Here is a 14,104-nt window from a genome sequence, read left to right on the forward strand (position 1 = left end):
GGCAGGGGTGCGTGGAAGGGCTGTGACCAGGGACGGTGGCCGTGGCATGGGACAGACAGTGTCTTCTGCTGCAGCCACCCCATCCATGCAGGGTGCTGCCAGGCGGGAGCAGGGTTACGGGACCGGGACAGCTCCCTGCGGCTGTGCCCACCCTCTGTGCAGTGTCCCCGGTGTCACTTGTCCCCAGCGTGGGGGCACAGCGCCCCCTGGCGGGGTGACAGCGCAGGACAGATGACAGGGACAGTGGGGACAGGCAGTGGGGACACAGACCCCTCAGCCAGGGCCTTGCCATGGCCAAGGTGAAGGAGGCAGGGGAAGGGAGAGGAGCTCGCAAGACAGCAGCTCAGCACCCCACTTCTTCCCGCCCTCCCCCCCGCCCCCAGCAGCCACAGACACCTTTGTTACGGAAGAGGATTTATCAAAATTAGAAAAAAACACACGTACAAAAAAAAAAAAAGCCCCAGCTGGGGAAACATCCCCCAGCTCGCATCCCCCCACCCTCCCCTCGCTGCCCCAGTGCAGGGAAGGGACGCAGGGTGTCTGGGAGGGGAAGGGGCAGGCTGTGCTCGCAGGCCTGCCCCCAGCAGCTGACTGTTGGGGACAAGGGGACAGTCAGGTAGCTTATCACTGCTGGGGAGCCTGGAGCTCCTCTCAGGAGGCTCCTCAGCAGTCACCTTCAGTGACTTTCTGTGGCCACTTGCCTTTGGAACAAGCCCCCCGTGCTCCAGAGAGGCAGCGGCGGCAGCCCTGAGACAGCGCGGGGGGCTCTATCATCACCTCCCGCCCTCCCCAGCACACGAGCTGCCTCTGTTACAAACGCTCCCGAGAGCAGCACACTCAGAGCCAAGCCAAAGGTCGCAGCGCTGCCAAGCAGGCAAGGAGGGGAGACACCTCACACCACAACCTACGCTAACTAAGCGCTCTGCCATGCCCGAGAGCAGGGAAGCGTTGCCTCCCCCGCTGTGGTTTCCTTAGGAGTCATTGGGGAGCCCGAAGAGCTTGACGGTGCCTGCCTCCCGGCTGCTGTCGTATTTGCCATCTTTGTCGTCACAGGCAAAGGCCAGCAGCGGCCTCTTCGGGTGCCAGGCCACTGTGAAGGTGGGGGACTCGCACTGCACCTCCCAGAGCTTCTCTCCTGCATGGAAAAGGGGTCACATCAGCCTGGAGAGCCTCCGGCCCTCCACTGCACGCTGCCCCACAGCGCAGACCAGAGCCAAGCACCTGTTGCTTCCCTCCCGCGCAGGGCAGAGGAGGAACAAACACTGCTTCAGCGCCTTTTAACCACCTGGTGACAAGGCACAGACATGACACGCATGTCTACCACAGACTAACAAGGCACAGGCTCCCCCTCACGACGCTCTGCTCTGCACAGCCAAGCTCTTCCTTAGCAGACTGATACTCCCAGTGCCCTCCCAGTTCCACCAGCACTTCTCCATCCAACTCCCTCCTCGCTGTTCCCCAAAAGCAAAACCTTTACCTGTCTCCACCTCGGCGATATCAATGAAGTGATCTTCTGACGCTGATGCCAGCATCTTCCCGTCATGGCTAAAGCTCAGTGTTCGCACAGGCCAGTCAAGCCTGCGGCAACAAAGCGAAGCAGACAGTGAGCCATCTCCCACATGGTCACCAGAGAGGGAAGGCAGACGACTTCAGGACAGCACTACCTACCTTGAGAAGCACCTCACACACACCAGTTCATCCACATCCCACAGGCTGACTAAGGCGTCAGCACTGCCCGTGGCAAAGTACTTCCCCATGGGATCAAACTTGATGCAGATGCAGTTTGAAGGATGAGCGTTGATGGACTGAATGGGCTTCAGCTCCGGGTAGCTGTGGGGATGAAGGGAGAGGGCAGGAAGCAGTGAGAGGAGTGTAGGGCTCGTCTACAAGCAGGGGAGGCTCAGGACTGGGACTGTGAGCAAACCAAACTGGTGCAGGGCCGCACTCTTGGAAACCTTGAGGGCCGAGTGAATGAGGCAAAGCATCAGTGTCACTCTCGGGGAGCCCAGCTCTGACCTGGGGCAGCCCCAGCTCCAGGCAAGTCTGTTCCCACCAGAGGGCTGGGAACTGCTGGGGTGTGGGACTCGGGTTCCCCAAAAGCAGCAAAGGGGCTTGCACACTGATGTCTGCCGCAGCCAGCCCAGCTACCCTGCGCACCCGCTGCCACGGGCACCCACCTGAGGATGTTGATGCAGCCATTCCCATTAGTGAGGAAGAACATGTTGTTATCGTTATTCCAGGAGATCTCATTCACCTCAAACTTGAACTGTTCCTCAGCTTTGGAGCGATGCGTCTTGGCATCAATGAAAGTGACCACGTCATCCTTGTTCCCCACTGCAATGGTCTGTCCGTCAGGGCTCCAACAGATGTTGATGTTCTCCCCTGGAGGGACAGAAAGGCAGCAGGTCCCGTTTCCACCCAGCAATCCACAGCAGCCACGAATTAAGCAGACAGGCAGCTTTTATTCCTGATCCAAGGCCACAATCTGCTCCACTAACTCCAAACCACTCCCAAACGGGAAAGACTGCCAGGCCTGCAGTCTAACACACAAATCCTACACAGTACCTGTCCAGCAAATACGTGCAGTTATTGAAAATCAAACTTAACAGAACTGCAGCTTCAAGTCAACATGACTACATCACTGCCCTTCCCATTTCAGCCAAGGTGGGACCGCAGCAACCACCAAACAAGGGCAGCTCAAAGATCCTCTGAATCCAGAAATCTTTGAGATCCAGAAAAAGCAGAAGCCAACAGTAAATGCCTACGAATGAGGGTAAGAACAAGGCAGGCTGCAGTTATGCCATCTTACAATGCCATTTCCATCTCCAACTCAAAATTGGAGATTTCCAAGGGCAGAGATGGTATCTTAGTTAAGCAGTGCATGAATTCAAGTAATTGTTTTCTGAATCTACATAAACTTTTACTTCCACCATGGCTCTCTGCAAACATGCCTTTCCCCTGACTCCAGCCTAGCAGCCCAGACTCTAGAGATAAGCACACAAGACATCTGAACAGCCAGCCTTGTATTTCAGTAGTTTCTGAGTACTGACAGCAGAGTAAATCAGCCCTTGCGCTCACTGCTGCTCCCTACAGATTAGTACAACATGAAGATAAAAGCAGTCAGCAAAGATGCCCCCGATCACCAATACCCACAAGTAGGGCCCAAAGCACCGCGCCGCTGCAGACAGGTCCTATGCAGCCGAGGTCCTGCCGGGACCTAAGAGCCCTCCCGGGAAGGCAGGGACTCACCTTTGGTATTGACAGTGGCGATGCACTTGGTGGTGCGGACATCCCAGATGCGGATGGTTTTGTCCCCAGATGCCGTGACGAAGAGGTCAGGGTTGCTGGGGTGCCAGCAGAGCTGATCCACGCTGTCCCCATGGCCCCGGTAGTTGTTCTCTTTCACCTGAGGGGAGATGACAGCCGTTCACGGGAGGGCTGAGCCCGGCTCTGTCCTCCTCCCCTCCTGCCCCGGATCCCAGTACGCTGCACCCTGCTCCGCTGCGGGTTACCGGATGGCGCGGGCGCCCAGCCCAGCGCCCCACCGCCATTTCAGTCACGCTCCCCACCCACGGCCAGCCGGGATGGAGGAGCCCTCCCCAGCCAGGCACCAGCTCCAGTCTTGGGTCCCTGGACCCGGCACCGGCCTGTGGGGGCCTTGGCGATGCTCCTCATCCCGGTACAGACCTAAGTCCCCGCTTCCGGGCCTGGTACTGACCACCGGGGCCCGCTCCCGGTTTGCGCCACCTGTCTGAGCACCCGGGCCCGGGGGGTGTCTGGTACCGGCCCGAATCACCAGTCCCAGCCCAGGGGCTCCCGGGGTGCCCCGGTACCGGCCCGAGCGGCCATGCCAGGTGTCCCTGCAGGAGCTCACCAGCCGGTCCTTCTCGAGCAGGAAGACGCTGGCGGTCTTGTCGAAGGAGCCGGAGGCGAGGCGGCGGCCGCAGCAGCTCCAGGCCACCGAGTGCACCTTGGCGCCGTGCGCCGGGAACTCGCGGCTCCGCGTGTTGGCGCGGAACAGCTCCTGCATGGCCTGCACGTAGGGCGACAGCGCCATGGCGGCGGCGCCAAGACCGGGCCCGCCGCCACCGCCACCGCCCCGCCCCGCCCCGCCGCCGCGACTGACGCAGCTTCCGCCGCCCCCCGCCCAGGCCCGGCCCGGCCCGGCCCGGCCCGTGCGCTGCCGCCGCCGCCGGCGGCCCGTGGGGGGCGGAGGCGCCGCCCGCCGCGAAGATGGCCGACAGCGTCGTCCTCATAAGCGACTCGGAGTCCGAGGGCAGCCGCTCGCCGCCGCTCCGGCGCCGCTGCTGCCGCCTCCCGCCGCCGTCCCCCGCGGTGAGTCGGCGGCCCGCGGGGCGGGGCGGGGCCTCCCGCCGGGCGTGGCGCCGCCTGCCCCTCACAAAGATGGCGGCGCTTCCGCCGCGGCCGGAGGCGCGGGCGGGACGGGAGCTGCGCGGGGACATGAAGCCTCGAGGGCCGCAGAGGCGCCGTACGGGAGCGGCGGGCGCGGAGCCCCGGCCGTGTGTGCCCGGGGAGCCCCGTGCCCTCGGTCAGGTCCCTCACAGGACAGTCCTGGCCCCAGCCACATCCCCCAAGGACCCCCCCAGCCTCCCCCAGGAGAGCTCGGGGCCCCTCGGCCACCTCCCGCCAGCAGAGGCCTGGTCCCCAAGCATGTCCCCTCGGGGGTCCCAGCCCCCTTGGCCGCGTCCCCCCAGGAGGACCCCGGCCCCCAGCCACGGAGTGTCTTTGTCCCCTTGGCTGCACATAGAGGAGGGGCCCGGCCCACCAAGGCTCAGCCCCCGGCGGGCTCCAGCCCCGGGCCGTGGTGGGGTGGCCGCCGTCCCCCTCACCTGGGCCACCCCGTGGACGGGGGCACGATGGGCCGGTGCGGCGGTGGCTCAGGGCACGAGGCTGCCGGCGAGGCACAGCCCTGGGCAGGGGGGAACGGTCCCTCCACCCCCCGCACCGGGCACCGTTGCCCCGGTGCCGATGGAGCTTTCGAACGCCGGGAGTTCTGCAGCGTCCGTTGCGGCGGGGCCGGCTGGAACCGGGGCAGCCTCCGGCCCTGCTCGGCTCCACACCGGCTTCCCGGAGCACGCGGGGCCTGCTGGGTTTTGCCACCTCCCCAGGCTACATGCGGCCCCTCCTTGGGAAAGGCAGCCGGTCTGAGTCAGGGGAAAAAAATTGATTTAAATTGTCCGCAAAACATGTTCCCGCTTTGAGACGCTGAGGGGGTTTTTTTTCCAAGAGCGAACAGGCTCTGACCCCTCCCGGGCACGTCGAGATCCTGAGAAGTGCCATGTCCTGCCTGCCGCGGTGCGGACACCGCTGCCTTCCCCTGCCTGCTCCTGCCGCCCCTCGGACAGGCGTGTCCGTGGAGCTCCGGGTGCTGCATGGCCCGGCGAGTCCTGCATGGGAGTCCCCAAAGTCTCGGGGCTGCTGTAGCTCTGGCTGGGTGCCGTGGATGCGAAGGTAGCTCTGTTTCCCCCCAACTCGTGCCTGTGTAGCGGGTGAGGTCGCGCCGCAGCGGGGTGCCGCGGTTTGGATCCTGCGCTGCTCCTGCCAGCGCCAGGCAGGAGTCCTTGGGGACGGGAGACAGGAGCGCTCACTGCACTCCCCTTGCCCTCCCTGGGCACCGCCATGGGGCTGGCATCTCCCCATCCCGGGAGGGAGCTGAGCAGGCAGCCAGGCCTGCGCTGGGCCAAGGTGAGAGGTGTTTGGAGCAGAGGACCCAGCCATTTGCTGTAAGGAGCCCTGGGGGGAGCGGGGGGTTTGTCTCTGCCAGCAGCAGGGAAGAAGAGCCCGGGTCGGGCTCGGGCTCAGCTGTGCTGCCAGGGGAGGCCGACACTAGACCTCAGGGTTGCTACCCCGCAGACTGCCCTGTCCCCTTAGCCAGGCAGCAGGGTCTCTGCCCCTGGTTTCTTGGGCTGGGGCGACAGTGCCACCATAGCAGAGGTCCCTGGCAGGGGAGGACCGAGGCACCCAGGTGCCACCATTGCTGACAGCGCTGGCCCCTCTGTCCCCACAGGAGATCATCGATCTGACCTGTGACGACACGAGCACAGACCCGGCACCATGGAGCAGCCTCACCATCATTGACCTGACGGAGGACACATGCAGCCCTCCCTGCAGCCCTCCCCACACCACCGGACTGGTGGCTGACCAGGACTCCGGGCAGGCGTCTGCTGCCCCAGCAGCACACACATCCCATCCCCGGCTTTGCTGCACCACAACGCAAGAAACGGAGGCAATGGCAGGGCCGAGCCCTGCAGCACCCTGTCCCAGCACTCCTGTAGAGCCCAGTGCCACCACGGACACGGCAGAAAGCGCAGAGAACTGGAGCTGTGCCTCTCCCACCTCCAGCCACCATGGGTCTGCCGGCAGCCCAGAGCAGAACTGCAGCACTACCACGTTTAATAGTGACTTGGGCTCCCTGGCCAGCATGCAGCTAGACTCGGATCTGCTGTCCCTGTCCCCTTCCAGCCTGGACAGCAGCAGCAGCTGGAGAGCTGGTGGCCCAGAGGAAGAGACTCCCCATCTCTGCCAGCAAGGGGAGCTGCCCCCAAGGCTGAGCCCTGCCCCAGCCATCCCCACAAGCCCAGGGAAGGCCCGAGGGCCTTTGCTGGAAGCATGTGACTTACCACCACACAGAGCAACCCAGCAAGTGACCCCAGCCAGGACCAAGGCTGACAGCAAGGCCTGGCTAAACAAACTGCACTATTTCAGGAGGAGTGGAGTCCAGCACCTCTTCCTCCAAGGTGTAGCACCCAACATGGAGACACAGCAGGTAAACAGGGTTCAGAGCAGCCGCTGCCAAGCCCAGCCAGAGCCTGCTCAGAGCAGCCCCTGCAGTAGAGGATGGAGCAGGGGCAGCCCCTGCTCTGCTTCCCCTTTTGGGGGAAGCTTTGCCAAGTAGTTGGGATCTCTGGTTATTGCAGTTCCCTTCATGGTGGGCCCCACATCACAGCTGGGTTCCTCTGTGTCAGGGGGAGCCAGCTTTCAACCATTGCCTTGCCTTGCACACAGCAGAAACCTGAGCTCATCCCCAGCGGGAAGCTGAGCATGGTGCACACCACCATGGAGGAGAACTTCCTGGAGGGCACCTTGCATTTCCTGAGTGAGTTCGTCTCCCGCCAGCACTGTCCCCCGAAAGAAATCATCTCCCACCTGATCAGACAGATCTTGTTGAACCCCCACGAAGGGGAGATCCTGAAGGACACCTACATGCTGCTGATGAAGATCCAAATGTACGTGTTCCCTTTGCCACAGTGCCCTGGGGCTGGCTAGGTGCTCCCAGGGGCTTGCCCAGCATAAAGGTTATTCCCCGTGGTCCTCACCCCCAGAACAGAGCGATTTCCCCTATAACCCAGGATAATCCTTCTGTTGTCAGCACAGTCACACCCTAGGCGGTCTGAGGGTGGGTCAGGACCATTGCTGGCCCAGACAGCTGCTGCTAAAGCCCCAAGTGGATGGAGGATGGGGGGGTGAGAGAGGCAAGGGATGCTGAGACAAGAGAGAAAGCAGCTCCAACTACATAATGAGCATGCTTTAATCATTTAGTAGCAAGCCCACACAGTGCAGGAACAGCCTGTGACACTAGGGAGCCCTCTAGGACAGAGGAATGTGTTTGCCTTGCTGCTGAAGAGCAGATCTCATTCTTCACTGCTGTGACATGGCAGAAGTGCCTTCCCTGGGCTGCAGCAGGGGCCGTGGGCTGGAGGTGGCTGGAGTGGTTCCCCCGCTGCCCTCAGGGTTCCCGCAGAGAGGAACAATGTTTTGTGAGGCCACAGGCCCAGGAGTGCTGATGCTCTCCATGGAGCACAGCCCCAGTCAGGTGCTTCCAAAAAATGAATGTGATCAGGGGAGGAGAAAGGGTGAGGGCGAAGCTGGAGGGGAGAAGGCAGGGCAGGCCCCTGAGCAAGTGGAGCTGGGGAAGGGCCAGGGGCTGCCATGCTTCCAGGCAGTTCAACACAAATGGACATTGCTGTCCTTGCAGGCTCCATCCAGCCAATGCCACCACGGTGGGATGGGACTGGACGCTGCTGAAATACATCATGGAGGACCAGGTACTTGGCACCGCGTGTGTCACATCGGGCAGCGATCATCCAGTATGTGCTGCCTGAGGGTAAGCGTTGCCCCGGGGCCTCATGGCCGTGCTCTGCTGCAGAGTGGGCCAGTCCAACATGCAGTTTTATTGCAGATGCTGAGGGCAGTAAATGCCAGTTGGGTCTCCCGCTTTTATCCATGGTGCTCCCTCAGCTGCTGCACAGCTGTGGGCAGGGTGTATCATCTGAAGAATACACAGCAACAGACAAAGCTGCTGTGGGCCACAGCCCTGGGGCAATGGTAGAAGCAGGTCCAGCCAAGCCCCTGGGGCATTGCCTGAGCCAGGCAGCCCCTCCTGGAGCTACTCCTCAGTTATGTACATCAGCCCATTCCCAAGACAGCCAAATTCCCTGGTGCTCCTCACCCTGCGGCTCTGCCAGGCTCATACCGTCTCCATCTGCCCTCAGGAGAAGCCCCCTGGCCGGCTCCTCTTCTTGCAGTACGTGGTGCAGACCCTGGACGACGACTTCCAGCAGAACCTGAGGTTGCGCCTGCTGCAGAAGTCAATTGCCAAGAAAGTGCTTTCGTGTGACGTGTGCTTCAACAATGTCAAGTAAGGGATGCCTCCTCCTCCCCTATTCTCTAACCAGATGCTGAGAGGCAGGGGCTCAGGGAACACTTGTCCAGACTCCAGGTCAGACTTTCCAGGAAAGAAGCTTGGAAGACAGAGAGAAGTGTAGGGCCCAAATATAACGAACAGGAGCAGGTTTACAAAAGCAAACCACCAGAGATGCTGCAAGGCATTTCCAGCTGCAACCTAGTGGGCTTTTGCCAGGAACGAGGTCAGATTTGCATTGCTCGGGACAGGACTGAGAAGGAGGCAGTCCTGTTGACAAGCATATATATCTGCTGCTCAACAGAGCTACTCCCTAGCCTGTCCAAGCACATGGGATGTATTCTTCATCCTCAGGGTCCTTCCTTAAGCTCCCAGTGGATGTAGAGGTCAGAATGCAGCAAAACCAGGCCTGTCCTCACTAACGTTCCTGTTTGTGTCCCAGGGAGGTGGTCGAATGGTTGGTCGCAGCAGTTACAGGAGTTGGGTTCTGCCAGCCTCACGAGCAGCCACAAGAAATTACATCCTCTTCAGCAGAAGCAAGGGCCAAACGCAGCTCATCTGCACCATGGCTGGCCAGCACTGACCAGGCAGAGGTGGCTCCAACAGCTTTCTTCACCCAGAAGTAAGCCCCAAGTCCTAGCTCCCTGCTGTCAGTATCATGGGGCCCAAATCAGGGAGAAGCCAGAGTCTCTCCCTGTCAGGTCAGGGAAGCCAGGCTGTACCTGAAGTTCTCCTTTGGGGTAGACATACACTTGGTGAGCAAGATAGTTCCTCACCTGGTAGGAAACTGGTTCAGTGAGCATCCTCCTCTTAGATGTATCATAAGACTGGAGCTCTTGTCCCACCGCCCAGACTGCCCCGTGCTGCTCCACCAATGCTCAGTACAGCAGCCAAGACCTCCCGAGAGCCCACCTGGGGATTAGCTCTGCTTCCAAGAGCATCAGATTCAAAAGCCACCAAGAGACACCAAATCTAGCCTGCTACATTCCCCCTCACTGCAAGGCAGGGGGCTGAACTAGGTGCCAACCTCATTGCTTTACTTTGCAAGCCAAGGGGGTGGTGTCTCCTAGTGTTGACTCTCTCTCTGACCTAGGGTGATGCTTCTGCTCCAGCGGATGTTGTCCATTGCAGTGGAAGTGGACAAATCTCCCAACTGCAGCTCCTGTAAGATCGCAGATGTGATATTCCCGTTTATACTGAATATTCCCCTGAGGAGCCAAAGGTGAGAAACATTTGCAAGGCGGCATCTGCCTGTGTGAGCAATAGTCTTATTCCCGATTTGCATCCAAGTCTGGATGCATAAATTACCGTAGGGTATAGAAAGACAGACTCATTTGTGACCCAGCCAGCAAACACATGGCTGTTGGACTGACAGATCCCATGGAAATAGAACATCACCAGCTGAACGCATCTCCCCAGCTCATGTGTTGCTGAGAAAAGTTGATTCTCCCACTTGTTAAAGTAGCAGGACCTTAAAACTGTAAAGAGGGTCTGAAAAGCAGCACTCTGGATCAGCACGGTCAAGTACTGGCAAACACATCACTGATTCCCAGGGACAACTGAGAAGCTCATCAGAAATATCATGCAGTTCTTGCCGCTTTGCCTTGACATGCTTGTGTTTGCTTCTCTAAGAAATGCAGTATCTGAAGCCAAAGCACAAGGGCCTGACTGGCTCTAGCGTAGACATGAGACTCACAGATATTTCAAACCCATTTTGCCTGCACCAGCAGCAGGCAGCCCTTTCGGACCCTTTTAGCAGAACTCTCTCTGAGCACACACCAGGTCTAATCAAGCCAAACTAACTCCAACCAAGCTATTGCTCCTCCCAGGACACATCTAGACCTGGCTGGCCACTGACCCCACTTCACTCGCTTGGCTGTGCTCCCTGCAAGTCAGCAGGAATGAGTAACTTCTGCACAGGATGCTGGGCAGGGTGAAGTGAAGCAGCTAAGCTTGCTTCACAGACTGTACTGACCTCGAGCTGCCACAGGTCAGACCTGAGGATGTAAACATGTCCATGGCTGAGCTGCATAATGAAGGTCTCTCGATCACGTCTGGTGGTTTTCCTTCCACTGCACTGCTGGGCAGCCCCTACACCAGATCAGCACCAGCAGGACACCAGGAACATGCTAGAGCAGTTGTTCCTGGTCAGGCTGTGCTGTCTACCCCAGAGTAAATCCCTTTGTCTTCCAGGGAAGCTTTCCTAAACACCATGGAGAGCCAGCTCCTGCGCTGCAAACTGCTAGAGCTGTTGTTCCAGCACAGTTGCGACGTACCTGCGACCTTGCCCTTGTCTCTGGCCAAGATCCTGTACTTCCTGAGCCACTCCTCTGTGCTGCTGCACTACCAGGTATTCAGTTCAGCCTCTCCCTTGCCTTGTTTTCTCCTGAGAAAAAACCTCTTCTAATAACCAAATACTGTCTCCTGTCATAGGATGAAACAGCAACATGGCAAAGATGGGATGAGATGCTGCAATACTTGAGTTTGCTGCTGATGAGTTACCAAAATGTAACACTAGGTAAGCAGCCTGTTCTGGCCTTCATAAGCATGATCTCATTAAGAGGCTGCAGTAGAACAGCCAAAGTACCCTTCCTCCTCTCTTCTCATCACTCTTGAACTCACGGCCACTAAGTCTTAGCGAGATAAGGTGCCTCCATCCCTGCTAGTAACTATTCCCAGCGGTCAGAGCAAAGAAGTGATGTTGCATCAAGCAGAGCACCCAACCTGCTTTGCCAAGTTTAGCCCCTAAGAAATAACCTACTTCCTAAAGGGTCGGTCCCAGCACTGAGAAGTACAGAGCAGGGTGCTTTGTACCCACTATTGTCTAAGTTGCACACACAGTGGGTGGAAGAATAGGGTGGTTTAGGAGGAAAAGCAGAAGTCAAAGGGATGGTAAAGCCAGGACACACTCAGCACTTAGTAGACCGGGCAGGGAGCACCACCCACAGTAGCCATGGAAGGAGCAGTATTTCTGACCCCAGGAGAGCAGCACAGTCGCAAAATACTCCCTAAACCTCCTTAAAGTTATTTTACCAGAAAATTCCTAAAGCCTCTTCCCAACGTCAGCTGCTTTAGCCCAGAGTTAAGGCTCTCATGGAGGAATGCAGAGGAACCCACCATCACACGTGCATAGAGTCTTATTCTCCCTGAAGCCCTAGACAACCAGTTGTTAAGCACTTTGGAGACTCCCCTTTGCAGCTGGACAGCTGTGCAGTCTGCCACTAGCACAGGAGAAAAGGATGCTTACAAGCCCTTCCCCATTTCTTGGGCTCTCTCCACATGCAGACTGAGCTCCAGGAGGGGACAGTCCCTTCTTCCACCAGGCTAGTCTGGTGCAGAAGCATCAAGGATAACCGCGAGAGGACCAGCACAGTTCCCAACCGCTCCTCACCACAGCGCAGCGCTGTCCCTGAACAGGTCAGGCAGCCCACTGTGCGTTGCCTCTCCCCACCAGCATTTCCTCTTGCAGAACACTTACGGAGTTCACTCAATGACCGGGTGGACTTGATCATTCAGAAAGCCAAGCCCAGGCTCCAGGACGGTGATGACATCAGCCATCTGGATGTTCAACTGAAGATAGAGGACTTCACCAGCCGAATGCAGCAGGTCCTGGGGCAGCCTTTTCCCCTGGAGATCACGGAGAAATTGTGCATGCTTCGGGAGTTGTTCCTCATCATCACTGCTACCTGATGGAGACAACCACTGCGGCAGGGACCACAAAGAGCTTCATGTTTCCTCTATCAAACCCCATCAAAACCCCCATCTCATGCTGCACTCTCAAGTGTCATGTCATGTGGACTTGTTTACACATCTTTGGAAAAATATCTGGTTTACATGGTCTCAGAATTTTCTTTCAAATTTGCCTCATCCTACAGTTTTACAAGGTACTTTGTACACTTCTAAAAAATAAATTATTTTCATATTTGCTGAGACTCTTCCATCTTGGTGTCAGCCCTGACCAAAGGGAGCGCAGAGCTGTCAGCTGTACCTTGGGATAGCATTAGACTAATGCAGCCATAAACTCTGGCAATAATTTGCACAGCAAGCAAAATGCCAAAATACCTGTTCAATATTTAGGAAAAGGTAATAATATGTAAGAAAAAAAAGCAGGTATGGGCTGCTGTGAGGGCATTCACAGTTCAGAGAGCCCCAAGCCACCCTGGTCAGTCCTCAGGAGAGGAACATTTCTGTTCCAAATCAAATATATGTATGTGACTTTGCCCAAGGTGATCTGCATGTCAAGAGGGAGGACAGGATAGCAGCATCAGCTGAAAATGCTGCTTCTCTTCCCGAGTGCACTGGGGTGACTGCAGTGCCGGCAAGCGTGCGTGTTATGAAGATGAGTATTCAATTCAAACAGACTGCCATCAGCTCATCACAGCTGAAGTCAGAGAGCAATTAGGCATTCCAATAGAAGGTCTCCTCAGTTCAGAAGCAACAGAGGTTAGGAGTGGGAAAAAGACTCCTATAGCTGCCCACCACCTCTGTATCTGCCCCTGTGGTAGGTGACCCTTGGCAGGGTCCTAATGAGGAGACCAGAGCCTAGGAGCATCAAGCAGCAGGAATGGAGTAGTCCTGATGTTAGTGCTGCACACACCAAAGACCTGGTGCTTGCTGCACAGCAAGGCCTCATCCAGAAGCCTGGCTTCAGTTAGCCCAGAACTGTTTGGAAGGGTCTGACCTGAAGCTCAAAGGTTTGCTCCTTGTTCTTTAAGAATACTCTTCCCAACTGCCAGATGTAGAACAAACCACTTATCTGCATGACGTTGCCTCTCTAATCCAGGGACAAGCCATCCAGGGAAACATGAAGAAGTCTGTTTTAGGAGTAGTAAACGCCAGAAGCATTCCCAACAGTGCAAACTCCAAGGGCTCCCTGCATGGTGTGCTCATTCAGGTTTGTTTTCCAGTTAAGTCCTTTTAACTTGACTAGAATTCTATCATTAGACTAGAAAAGAAGCTGCATTCCAGCAAGAGGCCCATAGTTACAGATGTTGTTTTCTGAAACATTGATCATGTCCCCAAGAATCATGTCGGGGTAAAACACAGAAAGCAAAATATCACACCAAGAGGCCACACTTGAACCCCAGCCTTTCCATACAAAACTATGAGATTAGCCTGTGTAACCAAGACCTGCAGCAACCAGAGCACCTGGGTGCTTCAGGATCTATTTCATCACTTTTAGTTCTGCTAACGCTCCAGGAGCACAGAAAACACTAGGGTTCAGCTCAGACATCCCCAGCCCAGGCGGACCATGTGCTCTATCAGCAGTACATTGGCAGCTACAAATGCTACAACAGCACTCAAACCAGGACTTTTCAGAGGAAGGCAAAGCAGAGATGGCCACACCACTGGGAGCTGGGCACCTCTAGGTGAGTATCAGCCTGGCTTCCACACCTGTGCCCACCTCCACAGTACCCATGCAAACACAGAACACAAGCTGCA

The 14,104-nt window shown here is 57.4% G+C and overlaps 2 protein-coding genes across 4 annotated transcripts; one reads left to right on the plus strand and one right to left on the minus strand.

Annotated features, from left to right (window-relative positions):
• Positions 1-441: 441 nt before the first annotated feature.
• Positions 442-4,103, minus strand: THOC3 (THO complex subunit 3). Its single transcript, XM_068409211.1, has 6 exons — positions 3,875-4,103; positions 3,250-3,406; positions 2,178-2,382; positions 1,669-1,830; positions 1,478-1,578; positions 442-1,135 (listed from the first exon to the last, which is right to left on the minus strand). Exons 1-6 carry the CDS (start codon positions 4,055-4,057, stop codon positions 972-974), a joined length of 972 nt encoding a protein of 323 aa, XP_068265312.1. The 5' UTR covers positions 4,058-4,103; the 3' UTR covers positions 442-971.
• Positions 4,104-4,199: 96 nt separating this feature from the next.
• SIMC1 (SUMO interacting motifs containing 1) lies at positions 4,200-12,543 on the plus strand. Of its 3 annotated transcripts, none has more exons than XM_068408902.1 (10): positions 4,200-4,335; positions 6,029-6,787; positions 7,027-7,247; positions 7,997-8,066; positions 8,514-8,659; positions 9,105-9,284; positions 9,756-9,884; positions 10,856-11,012; positions 11,096-11,180; positions 12,132-12,543. In XM_068408902.1, exons 1-10 carry the CDS (start codon positions 4,234-4,236, stop codon positions 12,350-12,352), a joined length of 2,070 nt encoding a protein of 689 aa, XP_068265003.1. In that variant the 5' UTR covers positions 4,200-4,233; the 3' UTR covers positions 12,353-12,543. The 3 variants fall into 3 exon arrangements, with proteins under 3 accessions (XP_068265003.1, XP_068265004.1, XP_068265005.1); XM_068408903.1 differs by having other exon boundaries at positions 7,030-7,247; XM_068408904.1 differs by lacking the exon at positions 9,105-9,284.
• Positions 12,544-14,104: the final 1,561 nt, after the last annotated feature.

The sequence above is a fragment of the Nyctibius grandis genome, chromosome 10 (genome assembly GCF_013368605.1).
Source record: "Nyctibius grandis isolate bNycGra1 chromosome 10, bNycGra1.pri, whole genome shotgun sequence".
Taxonomy (NCBI): Eukaryota; Metazoa; Chordata; class Aves; order Nyctibiiformes; family Nyctibiidae; genus Nyctibius; species Nyctibius grandis.